Raw genomic sequence first — 26,013 nt, 5'->3', positions numbered from 1 at the left:
GTGAAGATGTAGTTTCACTCTGGTGATGCACACCCGAATCTTGTTTATTGTGCTGCCTTTTGGTTTCCTTAGCAAGTGAACATTAGTCTTCGTCAACCCAAGGAGACGATCCTCCCCAAAGTGAAGCCATTGTCCTGTGCTGCAGGATGCCCTCCATTGCTGTGAGTCTGAAATGGGACCTCACAGGGCAGCTTGTCTCATCCAAGCCAGTTCAGGTTCTGGCTCCATCAGTTGTAATGTTTGAGAAGGGAAAAACACAGGAGACTTTCAAGTAACAGCTTTATTTATGACTGAAAATTCACAGAATACCAAGGAAAACTATTTCCTGTTCAGTTTTTAAAATCTCAGCCCCGCTGAGACCTGAACATTCACCAGGTACCAGGAAAGAATGTATCTTTTCAATAGACTTTCACAGTAACCGTTTTCTGTTTCCTCAGCATCCCCCAGTTTGTCCCACTGAGCCTTGACTTATACTACAAGTCTGTTCACTTTTTAGTTTGCTGGGCTACATATGCTGGTCACAGCTTCATCTCAGTGCTCCCTCAGGTAGAGGTCTGCACAGGTCACATCTGCTGGAGTCCCTAGTGTTATGTCCTTTCTTCAAGTAATAATGGCAACCAGGAATGAGCAAATATGGGTAGCAATAGGGAATCAGCAAATTAAAGCCTTAAATCTAAGGCAGACAATTTCCATTTTTCTCAACTGAAATAATGGGTTGGATAATGCTTTTATAAAAGATACTGTTTTGTGTATACAGCACACAATGCTTAACTAATTTTATTATATACATGTAAGTATACAGATTTAGGGAAAATCTCCAGACTATTTTCCCAAATGATTTATGTAAGAAAAAAGAGGGAGGGACACAAACTATTAGCTCTTAGAATTTCAAAAGAATGCAAAGACATTTATTTTCATAAAATCTTGGTGGAGATGCACCCCAGGGATGATCTGACCTGAGTTAAAAGCTGTTTTTCCTGTACCTATACTGACCACAAGCAGGTCACCAAAAGCTGGTTGTTAACAGAGGAAATAGTGACTGCTTGTATCCTAGGGTTTCTGATAGCAGCAGCTCCATCGTCACCAAAAGTACTGTACCCAGCACAGCTTAATGACATGGATCCATGATAGTGTATGTTTTGAAACATATCCATGGGAAGTACTTATTGAATTTGAAATTCATGAAACTAGAGGCCATTACAACATAGGGAAGAGGACTGTCCCTACACAAAGGGTTCACAATCTTAACTGGCCCTTAAGATAGCAAATAGTGTTAGAAGAACATTGTAAATAAAACTTAAATATGAAAAAAACAAAATGCAGTACAATATATAATTATTGAAGTCTTTTCTTTTATGTAAGAATGTCAGAAAATCCAGGGATAGCTTTTATATCACAGAATGGTCCATATCGCCCAAAAATGTCTTTTGATTGGAGTGCAAAATAATATCTGTTAGAAGCTAAAAACTGAGATAAAGTACAGGCCATTGGGAGTGGTAAAGCTTTAATTTCTCCAACTTTCTTCCAAATTAACTTAATACCAGGGTTCTCATGGCACAGGAAAAGGTGGTAGCTTTCCACAGGAGCACACTTAGGATTGATCTTGGCGATGTTCCAAGTTAGGGCAATGCCCCTGGGTCTCAGCACCCGTTTCACTTTGAGCTCAGTCTTCTGGGGAGGAAGTGTGTCTCGAACTTTGTCTACCGGATTCAGTAGTGATTGTGGTGGTGCTGGGAGAGGTGGCAGATGCTCAAAGGACTCAGGAACCTGAAACACATTTATGAAAAGTTTAGTGAGCTGAATTGGTGGGTTCTAATTATTTTAAAGTAGTTGACTGCAGTTCTACAACATATTATTTCCCACTCCTCAATCCATTTATAAAAATCACTAGAGGCCCTGTGCATGGATTTGTGCACCAATACCCATCGGCCTGAAACCAGCTCTCCGACATCCCCCGAGGGTCCCGGATTGCAAGAGGGCGGTTCATGGGTGACACACCCTGGAACCAGGCTCCCTCTTCTCTGGTTCCGAGTGCATCACCGAAGAACCACAGCTGGCAAGTCACTGTAGCTCCTGCGTTGAGCATCTGCCCCTGGTGGTCAGTGTTTGTCATAGCTACCAGTCGGCTGGTCAAACAGGTGGTTGGTTGCTTAGGCTTTTATATCTACACTAATAAGATACCTTAGCAACACCCACCAGCCAATCAGGAGTGCGTATGCAAATTAACCCAACAAAGATGGTGGGTTAATTTGCATACGCAGGTGCTGAGCGGTGGGAGTCATTCCCCATCGTCCCAGCCGCTCCAGGCCTCTGGGCAGCATGGAAAGGCAGAAAGGCGGCTCCAGGCTGGAGCGAAGGCAGAAAGGTGGCTTGGGCTGGAGTGAAGGCGGTGCTGGCAGCCAGGGGAAGGAAGGCTCATTCTTGCACAAATCTTAGTGCATCGGGCCTCTAGTATTTGATAACAAAAGGATGCTTCAAGAATATGTAAGATTGGATGCAGTCTTTTTAAGCTTAAGTTTCTTTTATAGTTAAGACTTCTACATTCTGGAATATCACACTAACCAGAATGGGTTAGGTCCCAGACATTCTGGATAATGTTCCATCTCATTTCCAAATTGTGTCCCCAAACACTGCTAACTTACACAAAAAATGTGAGTGTACAAGAACACCCATTTCCAGGCACTGTCAGCAACAATGGCTACTACTCTTAAAAATCTTTTCGAATTTGTGGAGTAAAATAATGTATATGTTTTAATTCTTGTAGCTTCTAGAAAATTCAATGAAATTATTTTAGTTGTGTAAGTAGACTCACAATAGAACATTTTAATTTTAAATATATTTTTATTGCTCTGAGCAAGGGAAAGGAAGATAAAAACATCTATTATGAGAGAAAAATCATTGATTGGCTGCCTCCTACACATACCCCTCCCCCCCATCGAAGATCAAGCCCACAATCCAGGCATGTGCCCCAACTGGGAATTGAATTATGATCTAGTTCATAGGTCGGTACTCAACCACCGAGCCACATTGACTGGGCACAACAGAACGTTTACAAAAGGACATTAAGTGCAATCTAAGCTAAAATGTAACCAAAATATTTCTTCATGAGTAAAATGGGCACTTCCATTTCCACTCAATTTGAAATGACTATCCCTTTCAGAGCATTTCATATCAGTACCTGGGTTTCATTTTGGGCCATTGGTGCTGTCTCTTTTGAAATTGACACGGATTTCATATATGACTCCAGCATGGATACTGAACTTTCTGTGAACAACACAAGATTTTAAAAATTAAATTCATCTGCAACATTCAATCCCTTAGCCTTTAACACTAGAAAGACTGAAATTTAGTATATACCTATACTGCCCAAAAGCAGTCAAAATGACTGCATTGTGAAAGAATAATATCGGAGCACTCTTTACTTATGTTCCTTAGCTTTTCCAATAACTCACTTCTATTCGACATTTCTTTCATGAATTTAGGGCGCAAAAGAAATAAAATGAACAACTTATTAGAACAAGTATCACTGCATAAAGATTCGAATAACAAGTACTAGTTTAGCTTATTGAGCAACTGCAACTTATCAAGTATCGACAATTTATCATGTACTTGTATGTTATCATGTGACAGTAATTGAAAAAAAAATGAAAACTGTTATTTCAATACAGAGCCGAACTGGTCATATAAGAAATTTACTCAATTCAATAATAAGAGTCATTTGATTATTTAAAATTTCCCAAGCAGTCAAAATGACTGCTTTTGGGCAATATAGGTATAACACATATATATACCGGAAATGAAGGAGGGGGGAGGTAACTACAATTATTAATAAACGCGTTTATATGTTGTACAAAAAGTCACAAAATTCTAAGACATTGTGTCCTTATATACATAATTTTTTTTCTAATTGAAATTAAAAAGCAGTCAAAATGACTTCCTTGGGCAATCTAGTGTTAAGCAAAGAATAGTTTATATTGTGGGTGGTAATTAAATGTGAACTAAACTTTTGATAAAAATTCAAGATCCAAAGTTACCAAATAAAGAATTTTCCTTTAATATGACAAATCCCCCACTTAAGGTAAATAGTTAAGTCATTATGTAACTGGGAACCAGGAAAAATTACACAGGGGAGAGGGCTCCCTGCTCAGTGGTCTCAGAGGAGGATTGTGCTCTGTTAGGTTAATAAGGATATTTGCAAGCACAGAGCTATTTACAATCCTGCTTGAATATGTGATACACTCAGTCATGGGAAAAATCATGCAGGCTGGGATTGAAGGAATCTCTACTGCTGAGGTCTATGCTAGCCTAAAGGGAATTACTTAGATGGGAAATGTGGACTGTGAAAAGGGAAGAGGAAGGAGCAGGGACAAAAGGGAGAGTAGAAGAGAGACACTGAGAAGAAAGAAAAGGAAAAATAGGGAAAATGTGGATGAGGAAAGAAAGAGAGGTTAAAAGGTGCAAGAACAGTTTGAAAACAACTAGGGACAGTATGAGGATGGTAAAAAAAGGGGTTTCATGTTGGAAAGTTGCAAGGCTGGGTAGAATGCTAACTTCTAAATATTTCAGAAATTTGAACATAATAAGCAGTAAAAATCATTTTAGATCCATCGTGTGTGCAATGACATACTGTTTAATACACTCAATGAATCTCCTCCAATTGAAACATATATATTTTTTATGGACAAGGACAATTAAGAATCTGCATTGTGTTTCAAATTTATTAGTCACTTTATTTACTATGTTAAAAAACCTTTTTGGAAGAGGTGATGACTTTGTGATTATAATTATAAGAGTCTGTACAAACTTTTTAAACTGTTTAATTAATTAGAACTAGATTTGTGAAATCATAATCTATAGGTTAATCATCACACAAGAGCTGAAACAAATAACCTTTAAAAATTCAAGTGCACAGTTTCATACAAAAACAAAAATTGTGCACTCGCAAGGTGGGAGGGCCTCAGCCCGGCTTGCACCCTCTCACAGTCCATGAACCCTTGGGGGGATGGGGGGATGTCCACCTTCCGCTTCCCCCAGAGGAGAAGGCCTAAGCCACAGTTGGACATCCTTAGCGCTGCCAAGGAGGCGAGAGTGGATCCCGCTACCGCCACTGTGCTTGTAGCTGTCAGCCTGGCTTGTAGCTGAGCAGAGCTCCCCCTGTGGGAGCATACGGACCACCAAGGGGCAGCTCCTGCATTGAGTATCTGCCCCCAGGTGGTCAGTGCGCATCGTGGTGACTGGTTGTTCTCCATTTTGGTCAATTAGCATATTAGGGTTTTATTATATAGGATTGCCATATTATTATCCAACCAATAGACTATGACCTGCCCCAATCAATCAGAACTATACAAAATGTACCCTTATTTGATTTTATATTAACCAATCCAAACAGTACAATTTGGAAACCTCATTTACATGAAGCAGGCAAATATGGAAACTATGGGTGGGAAGGTTTCTGTAAAAAATGGCCTCTCCTTTGTCTTGGAAGAGTGCTTTTGGTTTCTAACAGAGGCCTTGTCTACCTGGTTTGCAAACTGTTATTTGATTAAAGTTGCTCCTTTTTTGCTCCAGTGCCTTTAGATCAGTGGTTCTCAACCTTCCTAATGCTGCGACCCTTTAATACAGTTCCTCATGTTGTGGTTACCCCCAATTCCATTGTTACAAATTGAACATAAAGCATAGTGATTAATCACAAAAACAATATGTAATTATATATGTGTTTTCCAATGGTCTTAGATGACACCTGTGAAAGGGTCATTCGACCCCCAAAGGGGTCACGACCCACAGGTTGAGAACCACTGCTTTAGATGGATTTGTTTACATGCCCTCGCATCCTCTCACAACCACTATTGTTACAGTTAAGGAATTAAACCTGTAGAAGGAATTAAACACAGGTAGAAAAGAGATTCATAGTAGCCCCAAACAACCCAAATATCTTTCACTGAGTGAATGGATAAACTATCCTATATAATAAAGAGGTAATATACTAGTTAGACCAGACAGTGGAACGACCCTCTGGAATGACCAGTGGGCGGAGGATGGGACCACAGGGCAGCCGGGGCCACGAAGGCCTACTCTTGTATGAATTTCGTGCATTGGGCCTGTAGTTATACATAAACTACTATACATCCATACCATGGACTACTACTCAGCAATAAAAAGTAAAACTGATACACCTAATAATTTAGATAACATTCACAGAGAATCATACTAAGTGAAAGAAGCCAATTTCACAAAGATACATACTGCATTATCACATTTATATAACATCCATTAAATAACCTAACTATAAAGGTAGAAACAGATTCACAGCTGTCTGGGATTAGAGACTGGGGGCAGGAAGTACGTATGCCTATAAAAAGGTCAGCATGAGGGAATCTTGTAGTGACAGAACAGTTGTGTGCTTGCTTGTGGTAGCAGTAACATGAATGTACACATGTGATAAAAAATTGTATAGAGCTATAACACACACATACTAAAATAAACTTCATAAACTGGTCAAACACATTTTGAGTTGTTACCCTTTCCTCTTTTTTAAAAAAACAAAGTTGTTACCTGTGTTGCAGTTTGATAGACCTTCTTTAGTCAGATCAATCACAAAATCAAGACTCTTTTCCTCTACAGCCTAAAAAGTTAGGTTAAAAAAAAAAAAAAAAGACTTTTGCCTCAATAGTGGAAAGATGTTTTTAAAAAATAAAACACATAATTTTAGATTACCATACAGAAACTAGAGATTGAAAATTTTATAACTATTTATGTTTTAATTTAGCTCTCCTGTGAGAAACTCATGAAATACTTTATAGTTTGAGAATATGACTAGGCAGTGTCCAAATAACTTAATTTGTTAAGTATGACTGTAAAATATACTTATCATTAGCTGTTTGCTTTTTAATGCAAGCTAGACTAGAACCTGGTTATGCTAACTCCTAGAACTAACACATTCAAATAAACAACACTTAAAGACAATTACTTATTACCTACCATAACTTCAGTAACAGCATTAGACGAATTAAAATTTCCTGATGTAATTTTTCCAGTATCTGAAATAAAATTATTAAAATATGAACATTTGGCAAGTTTATTAAACTATCAAGTATGTATGTATACTTTGTAATATATAAATGCTAAAACACAATAATAATGGAATGCTAATTATCTGCTTATTATACAATCATAAAAAGTAACTCAATTGACTTTAGCTGTACCAAAGACCGATGAACAAGTTAAAACAAAATATAATTTTAGTTCAAAATATTTTGTCCTTCTGAAGCTTTACAACTATATTAGCAACTCTTGAAAATCTATCTGTAAATACCATTTGAGGAAATAAACTTGAAAATGTACACATTTTTGTTCAGTATCTTTAGATCAGAATAGCTGAGATGGCTGAGCATTCTTCACAGAACCAATAAGAAAGCCTCAAAGATTCCTTAAACTATTTTATTCACAATAGCAGCAGCGCAAACCACAGGGGCAATTAAGTAGCTACATAAGTGGAGACAAAGCTTTCTGAAATTAAAATGTAAATACTCTAATATATCATAAAAATTAAAATGAAATGGAGAATTTTGAATGAGCAATGATGAGCCAACCAGAGAGCTATTTGGAGAGGAAATTTATTTGAAATTTAAGGTTAAGGTATAATAGTGTACATAAATATAGTAAGTCAGACTCTGAAGAGAAACAATAGTATTATAAAAACACCAAAAATTTTTTAAAAAATCAAATATACTAAAGAATTGCCGAACTTTGCACTGGCTGGGTAGTTTAACTGGTTAGAGTGTCATCCCACTATGCCAAGGTTGTAGGTTCCATCCCTTGGTCAGGGCACATTCAAGAGTCAACCAACCACTGAATGCATAAATAAGTGGAACAACAAATTGCTGTTTCTCTCTCTCTAAAATAAATTTTAAAAAATTAGGCAAACCTTAAATCTTAAGTAAAATATAAGATAACTTAATAGATAAAACAAAAACCAAGCCACCGGCCCTGGCTGGGTAACTTAGTAGGTTACAGCATCATTCCGATATGCCAAGGTTGTAGGTTGGATCCCTGGTCAGGACACACATAGGAAGCAACAATGAATGCATAAATAAGTGGAACAACAAATAAATGTTTCTCTCTCCCTCTCCCTAAAGTCAGTAAAATAAACAATACCCCAACATAGGCCAGAGCAAAGAAGTAAAAATAATGTATGTGTAAAAGGTAAGTAGTTAACTTACAAAGCCATTAAACAAACGGTAAGGAAACAAAAGGTCATAAATCGATAAACACAGATTAAAAAGAAAATTCAATTATATTAAGAGGTCCTTTATTTATTTAGGGAATATAAATCAAATATAAATTAAAACATTTTTGAGAGTAGAATTTTGTTTTATTAAAAGGTAATATTCAATTCTCTAAATATTGATTTGAAGCTTTCTAAATTAATAAATTGCATTTTAATCAACTTAAGATACCTGTTAGATTTGATGTAATTGGTGTTGTCAAATTAGGATTTTCCACAGAAATCAACACAACATCATCGTTACTAAAATGATAAAAAAAAAATGAACTAAATATGGATTGTTAAGCTTAAACATACAATCAATGGTTAGAATTCTTCTAAATTAACATTTCACACCTGACATATTGTAATCTAATAAATGTGTGTGTGTGTGTTTGGGGGCGGGGGGGGGGGGGGGAATGGAAGTGATAAAAAAATCAAATACCCTAGAAACTCCATGTATTACCAATTAATTATATGACCAATAATAATAGACACTTTAACCTCAGTAGAGATCTACTTACAATGAATCTAAATACATTATCTATAAGTATACAATTACATAAAGGTGCAAAATATAAAAAGTCACCCTAGCAAATATACTTATATACTTGTATTCATGAAAATAAAACAGGTAAGTGAAAGAAACCCATTAAGATACCTTGATTCTTACAAGATTACTAGAGGCATGGTGCACGAAATTTGTGCATGGGAGGGGGGCCCTCAGTCTGGCCTGCACCATCTCCAATCTGGGATCCCTCTCGCAATCCAGTTCCACTGGCTCCTACGTGCTCACCTGCCTGCCTGCCTGCCTGATCCCCCTAACTGTCCTCCCCTCCTTGTCTGATCCCCCTGCCTATCTGCTCTCCCTTCCTGATCTGATCCCCCTAACTGCCCATCGGCTCTCCCTTCCTCTCTGCACCTCTAGAACCCAGCGCAAGAGTGCTGAAAGCTCTCTGCCGAGGCCCCAACCCCATCCTGACACCCCCTCCAGGCTGAGCCGTGTGGCGGGCCTGTTTGCACCCCCACTGGGGACGGGGGCGGGGTAGGAGGGGCTGCGCAGCCTGTCCTGATGCCTCCCTCTGAGCCGGGCGGGTATGGGAAGCCTGCACGTGCCTCTGTTGGGAGTGGCCTCTGCCTCCAAAGCAGCGTGATGTTAGTGCTGGGCAGGCCTGCACGCGCCAGCACTGGGAGTGAAGTCCCCGCCCATCAGCTCCTGTGCAACCTGTTAACCTGCGCGTGCAACCTGTTAACCGGTTGTGACTGGGACACTGTTAGGACCAATTAGAATATTACCTCTTTATTATATAGATAATTATGGTTATGAAATAGCCTGAGTCAGAAGATTGTATTCTGCTCTCATTTGACCCTGATACCACTTTTATGAGTTAACATTTAAATCAGCATTTTTGTTAAGAAAATCTTGAGTATTGGGGAGATAAAAATGGAGGTGGAGTAAGTGGATGCTGCTGGGACATGCTCCCAGGACCAAACTGGAATTAAAACTAAAATACAGAAAAAATCCTTGAATAATCAACTGAAGATTCACTGGAGAGAACCTTGATACCCAAGGGCTGAAAGTGGAGACCACATAGAGACTGGTAGAAGACCTGGAGGCTCAAAAGGGCTGGCTGGACTTCCACAGAGAGCAAATGAATTTCCGGAGAGATACCTCAACTGTGGGGGGTTGTCACTGAGAACTTTGGGGTCTAATCCTCAAGTAGAGAGCACCAAAACTGAGAAGGGTACCCGCATAATATCTGCGATGAGAAGGAGCAGAGCTGTTGTCTGCCAGGGAGAGATGGCTGGAAATGTAGGTACCTCAAAGAGACAACACATGAAAATCCCTGTAAGCCACTCACCTTGTGCTCCGCCAGAGGGAGGGCAGAGTGGACTAGAGCTGCGTGAGCAGAAGCCAGGGTTTGAAGCTCTGGGGTTAGAGCAGAGAAGGCAGACACCCCTGGTTTTCTGTGCTGAGTCATTCCTTCATGCTCCAGAGGGCATCTTTCCAAAGCAGATAATTGCTATACAGGCAATTTTGCCTGTAGGGGAAGACAGTTGACCCACCCTATTGGAAAACACCTTGTCCAACAGTGTGGAGTTTCTGAAACCCATTAAGACACTGAGAATAACAATAAGCCCCTAGTTGGAAGCCACTGCCACACCCTGTTGGAAAGACTCTCATGACACCTGTGGACAATTGCCTGAGGGGTATTCAAGACTACAGGCAGAGGCAGTCTCTGGAGGCTTTGAGTCTTTGGGTGACGTAATTAGTCAGAAACAGCGTTTGACACTGTATTGCACTAGAGATTGAGAGGCGTATCAGATTTACCTAATACATAGTCCCAAACCTCAAAAGGCAGCCAAAATAAGGAAATAACGAAACAACCCCCAAATGAAAGAACAAGAGAATTCTCAAGAACAGATAAAGGAAATGGAGATAAGAAATTTATCTGATACAAAGTTCTGAATAATGTTGGTAAAGATGTTCAACAGCATGAGAAAAAATATACTAGCTATGAAAACAGAAATAAAGAATGTCAGTACAAATAGAAAAGACATTAGACAAACCCCAAAAGGCCCATGCCCAGACATATTATAATTAAAATACCAAAAATTAAAGACAAAGTGAAAATCTTAAAGGCAGGAGGAGAAAAGCAAATTGTTACCTGCAAAGGGGCTCTTATAAGGCTTCCATCTGATTTCTTATCAGAAACACTACAGGCTAGAAGGGAATGGCATGAAGTACTCAAGGTAATGGAAAGCAAGGATCTGAAGCCAAGATTACTATATCCATCAAAGCTATTCTTAAAAATAGATGGTCAAATAAAGAGCTTCCCAGACAAAAAAAGGAAAAAAAAAAAAAAAAAAGCTAAAGGAGTACATTAAGAGCAAACCAGCATTATAAGAAATGCTAAAGGGACTGCTATAATGAGAAGACAGAGAGAGAAATCTAGCCATACAGAATTAAAGTGGAAATAAATAAATACCTATTAATAATAAACTTAAATGTAAATAGACTTAATGCCACAAACAAAATACGTAGGGTTGCTAAATGGATACAAAAGCATGACCCAACTCTATGCTGTCTAGTTAATAAACTATTTAACCTACAACTTAAAGAACTAGAAAGAGGTAAATAAGAAAAACACAGAAGGAAGGAAATAAAAAAATACAAAAAAAAATTCACGAAACAAAGAGCTGGTCCTTTGATAGTATAAACAAGATTGATTAGCTGTTAGCGAGACTCATCAAGAAACAAAGAGGACCCAAACAAATAAAATCAGAAACTAAAGCAGGTAAGTAATCACAGATAACAGAGAAACACAAAGGATTGTAAGAAAATACTAGGAACAATTAATATGCCAACAAACTAGACAACCTGAGGGAAATAGACAAATTCTTAGAAAAATATAATCTCGCAAAACTGAATCAGGAGGAATGAGAAAACCTGCATAGGCCAGTAACAATTGATGAAATAGAAGTAGTAATCAAACATTCCCAGCAAACAAAAGCCCAGGTCTGGATAACCTCACACGGGAGTTTTATCAAACATTCAAAGAAAAACTCACACCTGTACTTCTCAAACTAGTCCTGAAAATCCAAGAGGAAAGAACACTCCCAAGCTCTTTTTATGAAGCCAGCATCATCCTAATTCCAAAACCAGATAGACACTACAAAGAAAGAGAATTACAAGCCAATACCCCCGATGAACATAGATACTAAAATTCTCAACAAAATAATAGCAAACCAGATCCAGCAAAACATTAAAAAGAGCATACATCACACCAAGTGGTATTCCAGGGATGCAAAGTTGGTACAATATTCACAAATCAATAAATGTGATACGTCGAATAAACAAATTGAAAGACAAACATCACACGATTATGTCAACAGACGCAGAAAAGTCATTCAACAAAATCCAACACACATTATTGATAAAAACTCTCAGTAATGTGTAAAGAGAAGTATACCTCAAAGTCATTATAACCCAAAACAGCCTGGTACTGGCACAAAAACAGGCATATAGATCAATGGAACAGAACAGAGACCCCAGAAATTGACCCAAGCGATTACGCTCAATTAATATTTGACAAAAGAGGCAAGAGTGTACAATCGAGTCAAGATAGTCTTTTCAACAAATGGTGTTGGGAAACTGGACAGATACATTCAAAAAAATGAAACTAGATCACCAATTTACACTATACACAAGAATAAACTCAACAGGATAAAAGAGTTAAATGTAAGTTGTGAAACCATAAAAATCCTAAAAGAAACTATAGGGAGCAAAATCTAAGACATCTCTTGCAGCAATATGTTGACAGATACATCTCCTAAGGCAAAGGAAACTAAGGAGAAAATAAACAAATGGGACCACATCAAAATAAAAAGCTTCTGCACAGCAAAAGGAAACCATCAACAAAACAAAAAGGGACCCACACTGTATGGGAGAACATACTCGGCAATGATACATCTGATAAATCTGATAAAGGGTTAATATCCAAAATATATAAGGAACTTCAACAACTGAACATAAGGAAGACAAACAATCCAATAAGAAAAAATGGACAAACGACCTAAATAAACACTTTTTATTTTATTTTTTTGTAATTCTCTACTTTTGAAAGTATTATGTATGCCGTCTTTCCCCCTCATTGGCCACCTTAAGGTCTTCAGCATCCTATTGTCTGTGTCCATGGGTTATGCATATATGCATAAAAGGTTTTGATTAATTACCTCCAACCAGCCCAAACTCCCCCACCTTCCTTCTGAGATTCTGCACTCTGTTCCATGCTTCCATGTCTCTGTATTCACTCCATTCAACAGTTTGTTATTTAGATTCCACATGAGTGCAATCGTGTGATATGTGTCTTTCTCTGATTGACTTATTTCACTTACCATGATACTCTCCAGGTCCTTTCATGCTGACTCAAAGGGTAAGAGATTCTTCCTCTCTACTGCTACATAGTATTCCATGGTGTAAATGTACCACAGCTTTTTTATCCACTCATCTACTGATGGGCACTTGGGCTGTTTCCAGATCTTAGCTATTATAAACTGTGCTGCTAAGGACATGGGGGTGCATACATTTTTTCTGATTGGTGCTTTTGGTTACTTAGGTTATATATTCCTAGATGTGGGGTCAAATGGAAGTTACATATTTAATTTTTTGAGGAAACTACATATTGTTTTACATAATGGTTGCACCAGTCTGCAGTCCCAGCAGCAGTGGAGAAAATTCCCTTTTCTCCACATCCTTGCCAGCACTTGTCATTTGTTGATGGTAGCCATTCTGACAGGTGTGAGGTGATACCTCATTGTTTGAATTTGCTTCTCTCGGACTTTAAACAGGGGGCCAGTTCACTGTCCCTCAGACCGTTGGAAGGCCGGACTACAGTTTAAAAAAAAAAACAAACTATGAACAAATTCCTATGCACACTGCACATACCTTATTTTGAAGTAAAAAACAAAACGGGAACAAATACAATATTTTTATTTGCATGTGGCCCGCGGGCCGTAGTTTGAGGACCCCTGTCCTAGAGTTTGCAATACACATATTTTTACAACTAATGCAAGTCCACATTCATATATAACATTGTACTGTTTAGAAACAGGCCTTTAGTAATGTAGTAGTAAGATGTGGGGGGATGGGAAATATTCTACTAGTCCCATCATTGGGTTTCCGTCTCTTAGTGAGTCTGTGTCCAGTAACATGAACATCAGTATTCTCCCTCAATCCCTCCCAACCTGTCCTGAGGTGATAGTTTCACTAGAGCGGATTAGAGTTGGGTATTTTCCTTCCTTCATGTAGAAGGCTACAGAGAGCAGAAGGAGGGTATTTCCTTTCTCCTAGGTAGGTTAAGCTCTGATAACAGTTTATCCTATGAGCAGGCCGTGTTAAGACAGACCTCTGGCTGGGGTATTCCAAAAAGTTCCTTTTACCTTCCACCTGTGGGAAACATGAGAGGGTTTTTCTCCAATATTCACTGGATAGACTTGGAGACCTTCTGGAGGTTAAACTCACAACACTGTGGGGTCCCCCTATAACTGTCCTCCAACCCCCAGAGTTTTAGATTTTTGTACCTCCACACTAGATCTCAAGGAGGTTTCTGTTCCAATTCCAGTAGGTTGTGATTATGTTTCTGCCTGTTTGTCTCTCCAATAATGGGGGGCAGTACTTTGCTCTGTGACCCTACTTCTCTGATGAATCTAAGAAGAGTTGATACTTTCAGTTTATTCAGCTTTTCAATTATTGTTAAAATAGAGTGGTGACTCCTTACATGTTGGACCAGAAATCTGAAGCTACTTTTTAGTTTTGAAGTGAGGTTTATAGATGAATTGGCAATTTTATTCCTATCTACACTAATAAAAGACAAACATGCAAATTGACTTTACCTTCGCTATGCCTTAAGCCACGTCCACCAGCCAGTCAGAGCGACTATATACAAATTAACCCAACCAAGATGGTGGCCAGCAGCCACGGAGCTAGAGCAAGCAGGAGGCTTGCTTACCTTAGTGATGGAGGAAGCCAAGCTTCCCATCTGCCACGGCAGGCTCTGAGCTCCACTCAAGGCAACAAAGTTTCAATTACAGAAGATAAATAAACCCCAGATACCTGATTTCAGCCGGCTGTGGCCAAGGAGCTGGAGTGAGCAGGAGACTTGTGTTGCCCCTGGCGATGGAGGAAGCCAAGCTTCCCGGCCGCCTGCCATGGCCAGCTCTGAGCTCCACTCAAGGCTACAAAGTTTCAATTATACAAGGTAAATAAATCCCAGAATAAAAATAAAAAGGAAAAAGGAGAGGCTGGGAGCTTCCATCGCCCGGGGGCTTGGCCAACCTGAAAAAGGCCCTCAGCCCCTCACCCAGGCTAGCCAGGCACCCCAGTGGGGACCCGCACCATGAAGGGGGTGTGACCAGCCTGCAAACACCCATCAGTCCCTGACCCATTCTGGCCAGGCACCCCAGCAGGACCCTGACCCTGATCCCGGACACCCTTCAGGGCAAACCAGCCGGCTCCCACCCGTGCACCAGGCCTCTATCCTATATAATAAAAGAGTAATATACAAATTGGCCCTAACAGCAAAACGCCTGGGAACAACTGATTGCTATGACACACTGACCATCAGGGGGCAGACACTCAATGCAGGAGCTGTCCCCTGGTGGTCAGTGTGCTCCTACAGGGGAAGCTCTGCTCAGCCACAAACCAGGCTGATGGCTGCCAGCACAGCAGTGGTGGTGGGAGCCTCTCCCACCTCCTCAGCAGCACTAAGGATGTCCAACTGCAGCTTAGGTCTGCTCCCTGCTGGTAAGTGGACATTCCCCCAAGGGCTGCCGGGCTGCCAGAGGAATGTCTGACTGCCATCTTGAGCCCGATCCCCCAGGGGGCGGACCTAAGCCAGCAGGTGGTCATCCCCTGAGGGGTCCCAGACTGCAAGAGGGCATAGGCCGGGCTGAGGGAACCCCCTGATTGCACAAATTTTTGTGCACCGGGCCTTTAGGGTATAATAAAAGGGTAATATACAAATAGACTGAATGGGAGAACCGAAGAACGAATCAAAGAGTGATACGGTAATGATATACTAAGGATACCCAACCGCTCGCTATGATGTGCACTGACTACCAGGAGACATCAACTGGTTGGTCAATTGCTATGACATACACTGACCACCAGGGGCAGATGCTTCAACTGGTAGGTTAACTTGCTGCTGGTGTCCAGCCCTGGAGCCCTCCTACAGTCCCACCCCAGCTCAATCGTGCACCAGTGGGGTTCCTCAGCCTGAACTGCGCCCTCTCGCAATCCAGGACCCCTTGGGGGATGTTGGAGAGCCGGTTTCAGCCTGATCCCACAGGCCACTCCCCTGGGAAAGGCGCCAGATGCAGGGCTCATGGCTGATGAGAGCTGCTATGGCAGTGCAAGCCACTCCCAATCGGGACTGATTAGGTGCCAGCACACGCGGCAGGCACAGTGGGGCTGGGATAAGCGGGAGCAGCAGGTAGGAGATGTAGGTGGCATTGGACTGCGGGTTTCGGCTTGATCCCTGCAGGCCACCCAGAGGGACCCCACCCATGCATGAATTTGTGCACCGGGCCTCTAGTTCTTTGATATTATTTTAAATGATATTGATTTTAAATATCAAATTCCAACTGCCTGTTGTCTGTACATAAAAATACTATACAGAAATAGTATATTGCATGCATACACACACACACACACGTATATATAAACACTACACATATTATACTAGTATAATATACTCACATATATATCCTATATAGAAACAGGAAATTTTATATTTATCCATATATATTTTAAATGACAAATGCCCTTTCCATTAATTTACTTTTGCATAGATCTAAGAATTGCATCCACTATTTTCCTTCTGCCTGAAGAACTTTAACATTTACAAAAAATATATATATTTTTACTAGATGCCCGATGCACGAAATTCATGCGAGAGTAGGCCTTCGTTACCCCGGCTGCCGGCACCAGCTTTCCTCTGGCACCTGGGACCCTGGCTTCCCTCACAGGCCCGGCTTGGTCTGGAAGGATGTCTGGTCTAATTAGCACGTTACACTTTTATTATATAGGATTGACTCAGAGTGGAAGAGAGATGGAGAATAGCTGTCTTCTGCCTGTGCCCCAAATAGGGATTGAGCCTGCAACCCAGGCTTATGCCCTGATTAGAAACCGAACTGTGACCTCCTGGTTCATAGGTCGAAGCTCAACCACTAAGCCATGCTGGCTGGGCTCCTTTAACATTGTAGTGCAGGTCTGCTGCTGACATAGTCTGTTCACCTATTTTTAGTGCGATAAATCCTTTTATCCTCTACATGTCTGAAATATATTTTCACCGAGTATAGAAATTTGAATGAACAGATTTTCTTTCAATGTTTTAGAGATGTTTCTCCATTTCTATACAGTAGAGATGTCTTTTAGTTTGTAAATTTATGGTTACAGCTGATCTGTTGTTGTTCCTTTATATGTTAACTAATGACCTAGAGCATGAAATTCATGCACATTAAAAAGGGATTAATTAGAGGAAATATTTTAATATTGCTATTTGTCCTTTCTATATAATAGAAGTGTCAGAGATGAAAGAAAATTAGTAAAATGTACATGAAAATCTTCCTCCTATCAGAGTCTGGGGCGCGTTGCGGGACCCAGAGTCAAGTCCCTGCACACCGCAGCGCCTTAAAATTACGCGAGTCCCAGACCCAGCTGGCCCAACCCCCAATGTTCGAGATCCAGACCCAGCTGGCGGAGGGCACAGCCTCAGGGCCCCCATTAAGCCCCACCAGGCAGGGGGCACGGACTAAGGTCCCTCGGCCCAGCGCCAGGACAGGTGGTGTGGCCTGAGGTCCCACATCAAGCCCCGCCAGGCAGAAGGCGTGGCCTGAAGTCCCCTGTCCCAGTGCCGGGGGCACAGACTGAGGTCCCATGTCAAGCCCTGCTGGGCAGGGGACACAGCCTGAAATTCCCTATCAAGCCTGCCAAACAAGGGTCGCGGTCTGAAATCCTGTCAAGCCCCGCCAGGCAGGGGGGAGCAGCCTCAGTTACCCCATCAAGATCCACTGGGCGGGGAGGCACAGCCTCAGGTAACCTGGTACTGGGGCGGGGGGCACAGCCTGAGGTACCCCAGCCTGGGGGGAACAGCCTGAGGTCCCCTGGGCCAGCACTGGGGCGGGGGGCGCACCTTGAGGTCGCCTGTCAAGCCTCACTGGGCATCAGGAACAGCATAAGGTCCCCTGCCCTGGCTCAGTGCCACACAGCCTCAGGTGCCTGCTGATTGCTTGCTAAGGCTTGTCACAGGAATTCGGCCTCCGCTGTGGATACAGCCATTTTGTGTTATGGAAACACTGCCTCCGCTGTGGGCGCTGCCATCTTTGTGATGGTGTGACAGTCAATTAGCATATTCCCTCTTTAGTAGATAAGGATGTGTCTTTCCTCTCTGGTTGCTTTTAAGATTTTCTTGTTATCACCGACTCTCAGCAATCTGATCATGATAGCTGTTTTTTTTTTTTAATTCTTTTTTCTGTTTAAGTTTGTTAATTTTTCTGACCCCTTAACCCCTGCCTAGAGATACTACTATATATATTAGATTGCTTGATAATGTTTCATAGGATTCTGATGCTATGTTCATATTTTCATTATATTTTTCTCCTCATGTCTTTGTTTTAAATTTCTATTGCTATTTCACTGATTCAAAAAATAATTATTCTTTATTAGTGATATCCAATGTATATTTCACTTTACTGTCTTTTTCATCTATGGAAGTTCAATTTGCGTATTTGCTTTTAATTTTCTATTTCTTTAAGTGTTCAAATTTTCACCTATATTGATGTACACAAAGAACATATTGGTAATAGCTGGTTTAAATTGTTGTCTGCTAAGTCCAGCAACCATATTATTTCCATGTCTACTTTAATCATTTCAGTTTTCTCAAGGTTTGTTACTTTAAATGCCTGGTAATCTTTTATTAGACATCAGACACTTTAAAATTTACACTGTTGGATGTTTCATCCCTTTAAAGAGTGTTGGACTTTCTTTATTGCTAATGAATTACTCAGGATTCGTTTGATTCCTTGAGTCCTTTTAGTTTATTTTTTTTGTTATTGTAGTTCCACTGCAATCTTTAGTCCAGGACTAATTTAGCCCCCCTATAGCTATACTTGTCTCAGGCTCTAATCTACCTCTTGTTCCATGATATTATAAGTCTCTTTTTATAGCGAGGGGAAGAGCAACTGTCTGACCCGTGTAAAACCGACAAGAAATATTTGGCGTCCTACTTTTTAATGGTTCGTTCTTCAGCCTCTCATAGATTCTTAGAGTTTGCTGGAATCCAAGAAAGACTATGTCTTAAGAACCAGAATGAAGCAGAAGGAGAAGTACCAAAATCAAAACGAGCCTCAAATTATAATTTCTTGAGTGGATTAAGTGATTAGCCCTGGCTCTATCTGCCAGAGGACATAAAAATCTTGTCTCTAAGAAGGTGAAATCATTCAAAGCCTCACCAATTTTTCAGAAATTATTAAGTATGCCAACAAAATCAAATGATCAGAAACTCACAGAACATCAACAAAAACAGATATATAGATGTTTCAGATATTGGATTTATAAAACAATGGCACTGAACTATGACTAACAGTTTAAGAATACTGAGGAAAGATAGAGAACATAGCTTAAACAAATAGAAGAGTAATCAGAAAATAATCATCTATGAAAAAGACTATGATAAATTTAAGAAGACCCAATTTATACAAAGATACTCTTATGCTGAACCGGTTTGGCTCAGTGGATAGAGCGTCAGCCTGCGGACTCAAGGGTCCCAGGTTCGATTCCGGTCAAGGGCATGTACCTTGGTTGCAGGCACATCCCCAGTGGGGGGCGTGCAGGAGGCAGCTAATCGATGTTTCTCTCTCATCGATGTTTCTAACTCTCTATCCCTCTCCCTTCTTCTCTGTAAAAAATCAAATAAAATATATTTTAAAAAAAAACAACAACAACAACAACAAAAAAAACAAAGATACTCTTATGGAAGGAGGAAGATGTGAGGTGGGAAGAGATATTTACAGGGAATGTATCTGACAAATGGAAAAAGCAAATCCAAAGAAAAACATGCAAAGTCTTAGAACACTTTATAAAAGAAGATGTCCAAATGGCTAACAAACATAAAAATGTGCTTCACTTCATTATTAGAAGGAAATACAAATTAAAACCAATATGTGGTACTATTCAATATAACAGTGTAGCTAAAATAAATAGGCAGATAATACCAAGTGTTGAGAAAAATATGGAGTAACAAAAGCCTTATGTACTTTTAGAGGGAGTGTAACATGGTACAATTTCTTTGGTAAAGTGTTTGTTAGTATCTATTAAACCAGAAAATACACATACGCTATGTACTACTGATTCCACTTCTAGAAAATGGCAAACAGAAATGTATACAAGTACACACAACAAAAGAAATGTAAAGGAATGTTCACAGCAGCTCTGTTCATAATTTACCCTATCTGTAAATCTAGATGTGTATCAACAATTGTAAATGGGTAAATTGTGGTGTATTCATTTGATGGACATTATATAGAAATGATTGTGAACAAATTATTGCTGCTAAAAAACTGCCTCGATGAATCTCATAACACAATGTTGGACAAAAGAGGCAGGATACCAGAGTTCACTGAGTAACGTTCCATTTATATAAATGTGAAAAGCAAACCTAAACAACTTATGGTGTTATAAGTTAGAATGGTGGTTGCTTAGTTTGGTGAGGTAGGTGTGGGACTGATGATGGGGAATATGGCATACTAAGTAAATCAGACTGGATGACACTGTTATTGTTTTTGATCTGGGTGGACAGTTCACAGGGCATTTGATTTTATCAAAATTCACCAAACTATACACTTACTGTTTGTGCAGTTTTCAGTAGGTATTTTATGTTAATTAACTTCGTTAATAACTAGTATGTGTGTGTGAATAAAGCTGTTAATCCTTATCCTGAAGAATCCATCCATAAATATGGAATCTAATCAGAATTCAATGAACATTTGAAGATATGCTGAAACTGATCTACTGATTGCTCCCAATAATAGCTCTTTAAATATACTAGAGGCCCGGTGCACAAAAATTTGTGCACTGGGGGGGAGGGGGGGTCCCTCAGCCCGGCCTGTGCCCTCTCCCAGTCTGGGACCCCTCGGGAGATAACAACCTGCTGGCTTAGGCCTGCTCCCGGTGGCAGAGGGCTAGGTGCAGCCCCTGGTCGGGTTCAGAGCAGGGCTGATTAGGGAGTTGGGGCGCCACCCCGTCATGCACAGAGCAGGGCGGATTGGGAGGTTGCGATGCCACCCTCAGTCACGCTCAGGGTAGGGCCGATTAGGGGGTTGGGGCACTGCCCCGTCACACACAGAGCCGCAGGGCGATCAGGGGGTTGGGGAGCTCACCCCTGTCACGCACAGAGCAGGGTGGATCAGGGGGTTGGGGCGCTGCCCTCTATCATCCACAGAGCAGGGCCAATCAGGGGGTTGGGACGCCGCCACTGTCACACTCAGGGTAGGGCCGATGGGGAGGTTATGGCTCTACCCCGTCACACACAGAGCAGGGCCCGTGGGGGGTGGGGGGGGAGGAAGGGTTGGGGCGCTGCACCCTGTCACACACAGAGCAGGGCCGATCAAGGGGTTGGGGCGCTGCACCCTGTCACACAGAGCCCCAGGGCGATCAGGGGGTTGGGGAGCTCCCCCTTATCAGGCACAGAGCAGGGCTGATAGGGAGGTTGTGGCCCCGCCCCGTCATACACAGAGCCTCAGGGTGATCAGGTGTTTGGGTGCTGCCTCCCCGTCACGCTGATCCTGGTGCCAAGAGGCCTCGCGGCTCCGCTGATCCCGGTGCTGGGAGGCATATTACCCTTTTACTATATAGGATAGAGGCCTGGTGCACGGGTGGGGGCTGGCTGGTTTGCCCTGAAAGGTGTCCTGGATCAGGGTGGGGGTCCCCACTGGAGTGCCAGGCCAGTCTGGGTGAGGGCCTGAGGGCTGTTTTCAGGCTGGCGGGTGACTGAAGCTCCCAACCGCTCCTTTTTTTCTTTTATTCTGGGCCAGCTTTAGCTCTGGCTCCAGCTCTGAGGCCTCTGCTGCTGAATGCAGGTATCTGGTTTGTTTGGGTTCTATAATCAAAACACTGTTATCAACTCCAGCTCTGAGATCCTGGCGGGCTGAAAGCAGGTTTCTGGGGTTTTGTTTAACTTCTATATTTGTAACAATGTTTCAAACTGCAAGCTCAGAGGCCGGCAAGGCAGGTGGGGAACGTTGGTTTCCTCCGTCACTGAAGCAAGCAAGCCTCATGTTGGCTTCAAGCTGCCTGGCTGCCGGCCCCCATCTTGGCTAGCAGTTAATTTGCATATCTTGCTGATTAGCCAATGGGAAGGTAGCAGACATACGCTAATTACCATGTTTCTCTTTTATTAGATAGGATATTTTATTGATTTCAGAGAGGGAGAGGGAGAGGGATAGGGAAGTATCAAGGATGAGAGAGAATCACTGATCAGCTGCCTACTGCACGCCCCACATTGGGGAATCAAGCCTGCAACCGGGCAATGCCCTGACTGGGATTTGAACCATGGTTCATAGATTGATGCTCAAACAATGAGCCACACTGGCTGGGCACTTTTCTTTTTTATTATTTATTATTTATTTTTAAATTTATTTTTATGGCATTTTTTTTAAATGAACCACACATGGGAGGAAAACTAAGGACTAATGATTTTCATGGTCATCTGGATGCACTAAACATGTTTTCAGCTTACATTTTACCTTGGAAATTCCTGTGTTTAAAATTAGTAATTAAAACTCTCCAGGTAATCTACACTAATAAAAGTGAACAATACAAATTGACCATACCATCACGATGCCTACCAGCCAATCAGGAGTGAGTATGCAAATTAACCCAACAAAGATGGTGGGTTAATTTGTATATACAGGCGCCAGGCGAGACACTTGTGTCATTGCTATGGCAATGATGCAGGTGGTCCGCACTGCCCCAGCCACTCCAGACCTCTGGGTAGCATGGGAAGGTGGAAAGGTGGTTCCAGGCAGAAGCAAAGGCAGAGCCAGCAGCCAGGGAAAGGAAGGCCCATTCTTTCAGGCACCTTTGTGCATCGGGCCTCTAGTCTATGTGATAATAGAGGAATATGCAAATAAGCTGGGATGCTGTAACGTCACGACTTAACAGCAGGAGCCTGAGGCTGCATGGCACTTGGCTGGAGTGAGGGACCTCAGGCCATGCCCCTCGCCTGGTGAGGATTGACGGGGGACCTCATGCCGCATTCCCCACCCCGGGCCAGGAGAACTCATGCCGCACGCCCTGACCCAGCACAGTGCTGGGGAACCTCAGGATGCGCCCCCAGCCCTGCAGTGCTTGACAGGGATGTTAGGCCATTCCCCACACGCACCCCCCGCCGCCCCCCGTTCCAGTGCAAGGCCAAGGGACCTCGGGCTGCATCCTGCGCTCTACACGACTTAACAGGGGACCTCAGGCTGCGCCCCCTACCTTAGTGCCTGGCTCGGGGAACTGAGGCTGCACGCTTTGCCTGGCAGGCTTTACGAGGGACCTGAGACTGCGCCCCCGCACCTGGCACTGGGCCAGGGGACCTGAGGTTGTGTCCCCTGCCCGATGCCAGGCTGGGGGATCCTCAGATGTGCCCCCCACCTGGAGGCACTTGATGGGGGTGGGGCCGGTCAGGTCTGGGTCTCCTGCATTTTTGAAGTGTGTGTGAGTGGTGGGCGAGGACTTGACTCTAGGTAACGTGGCGTGCCCCAGACTCTAACATCGGGGAAATTTTTACATACATTTTCCTAGTTTTCTTTCATCTCTGACACTTCTATTAAAAAGAAAGGGCAAATACCAATATCAAAATATTTCCTCTAATTCCCTTTTGATGTGCATGAATTTTGTGCACTGGGCCACTAGTACTATATAAAAAGGATAATGTGTAAATTGACCAAACAGTGGGATGCCCAGTCGCTATGACACACACTGACCACCAAGGACAGACGCTCAATGCAAGAGATGCTGCTCCCTGCACACCTACAGGGGGAGCGCTGCTCAGCCACAAACTGGGCTGATGGCTGGCAAGCATAGCAGTGGTGGCAGGAGCCTCTCCTGCCCCTGTGACAGCGTTAAGGGTGTCCCACTGCAGGTTAAAACCACTCCCTGTGGGAAGTAGGCCTAAACTGGCAGTTGGATATCCTCCAAGGGGTCCCAGATTGCAAGAGGGTGCAGACTGGGCTGAGGGACACCCCACTCCGGGGTACCCTCTCGCAATCCAGGACTGCTGGCTCCTAACCATTGCCTGCCTGCCTGATTGCTCCTAACTACTCTGCCTGTCTGCTTGATTGCCTATAACTGCTCGCCTGCCTGCCTGCCTGATTGCCCCTAACCGCCTCAGAGCTAGCTCCCGCCCCAGTAGTTTAGTCTGGAAGGACATCCGTAGGTCGTTCAGCTGACCGGTCTAAACAGCATATCACGCTTTTATTATTATAGATATTAGTTTAAGATCATGGGTTCTGGAGACAATATTGACTGGATCTAAATCCTGACTGTTCCATTTACTAGTGAGTGTTTTGGGGATAGAAATCTGCATCAGTTTGTTCATCTGTAAAAGCCAGGTAAGTTTGTTATTCAGATTAAATAAATATTATTAAAGAATAAATAGTAAAGAACACATGCAAAACAGTAGAAAATTTCTTAAAATAGGGTGCCTGGTAACTGATTATTTTCTCCTTTGTATTTCTGTAAACATTTCTTTATGAGAAATTCAATACAAGACTTATTTTTTTAGACAATATTAATGCTTCATTCAATCAATATTGGAGAAGTGGTCTGCTCTTGGGTGCCTTAGACCTTGACATTTACTTTTCATCTTTGGAAATGACTGTACATAAAGGTATTTTTTTTGTGTGTATTTAAGCAATATCCTTCTTTATAAAATATGTGTTCTGGTCCATAAGCTTTCTCTCCTATTAACTTCTTTAGCTCAACTGTTACTGCCTTTCACTTTCTAAAAAGAAAAATGCATAAACATCTAACTCCAACCATTATTACATATAGAAAGTTAGCAATGGTTTTAATTCCTTCAATACTTGGGCTACCAGACAAAACAATTAAACTTGGCTTTCTGTAGATTTATAATAATGAGGGGAATAACATATCATTTTCTAAAAATTTAAAATAACGTATATATATGTACAGGAAAACTTTGTATGTAGAATTGTTATGCTGTATCTTTACCTCCTTGACACACTTGAACAATTTGAAAAGCTATATTAAAATTTTTCTCTAGCAAAAGGAAAACTGAAAGATCTGGTTGAAGAGATTACAGTGCTGTGGTGGAAGCCAGGACCTAAGGAAAGGAACTAAGATCCCAGAGAGGAGGGCATAGAGAAACAGATGAGACACTTGCCACTAGTATTCTTCTTAAGGCTCTTGTAAAGCCATTTAGGAATCTAAGAAGCCAACCAGCAAGTGGCTGAAGTCACAGTGAACTACACAGGGGAGATAAAAATTGAAATACAAGACCAGCAATAGAGGGAAGACACAGGAAATACCCCAGGCTTCTTGATGCAACTCTTGAAGGGTTATATTATATAGATAGGGAAAAATCAGAATAGATTGTCTTACAAAGATTGCAATCAGCCTCCATTCTGCTCCATTCTCTATTGGATTGAAAAGTTGTTTGATTTATCTACTGCTTTATAAGTCTATTGGAGACAGCATACATATGGGTCAAGTTTTCTAATCCATTCAGTCACCCTTTGTCTTTTGACTAGAGCATTTAATCCATTTACATTTAAGGTTATTGATAGGTATTTATTTGTTGCTATTTTTATTTTCTTTATGCCTATGATTCCCCTTTTCTTCTTAAAAGTCTCAACATTTCTTGCATTGCTGGTTTTATGGTAACGTACTCCTTTAACCTTTTTGTCTTTAAGTTTTATATTTCTCCTTCAATTTTAAATGATAGACTTGGATTTAGGCCCTTGCTTTTCATTACGTTCAGTACTTTATACCACTCCCTTGGCCTGAAGTAATTCTATTGAGAAGTTAGCTGACATGCTAATGGGAACCCCTTTGTAGGTAATTTTCTGTCTCTTTCTGCCTTTAAGAGACATTTGCCATCTTAACACATTGAGAATGGATCACAAGAATTCTTGTGTTTTCTGTTCTAAGGCTTGTGGCCAATCACGAGAACTCTATAAAC

General features: G+C 41.6%; 1 protein-coding gene across 2 annotated transcripts in view; it reads right to left on the bottom strand.

Moving 5' to 3' along the window:
• Positions 1-772: 772 nt before the first annotated feature.
• ATF7IP2 (activating transcription factor 7 interacting protein 2) overlaps positions 773-26,013 on the bottom strand; it is a 106,261-nt gene continuing 81,020 nt past the window's right edge. For both annotated transcript variants that reach the window (XM_059693147.1, XM_059693148.1), the window contains exons 7-11: positions 8,457-8,527; positions 6,979-7,037; positions 6,553-6,622; positions 3,179-3,264; positions 773-1,767 (exon numbers count right to left, since the gene is read on the bottom strand). In XM_059693147.1, the coding sequence (XP_059549130.1) occupies positions 1,354-1,767; positions 3,179-3,264; positions 6,553-6,622; positions 6,979-7,037; positions 8,457-8,527 (700 nt within the window). In that variant the 3' untranslated portion in view covers positions 773-1,353. The remainder of the gene's footprint in view (positions 1,768-3,178; positions 3,265-6,552; positions 6,623-6,978; positions 7,038-8,456; positions 8,528-26,013) is intronic.

This window comes from Myotis daubentonii, chromosome 4 (assembly GCF_963259705.1).
Source record: "Myotis daubentonii chromosome 4, mMyoDau2.1, whole genome shotgun sequence".
Taxonomy (NCBI): domain Eukaryota; kingdom Metazoa; phylum Chordata; class Mammalia; order Chiroptera; family Vespertilionidae; genus Myotis; species Myotis daubentonii.
This window is presented reverse-complemented; position numbering and strand designations above follow the sequence as displayed.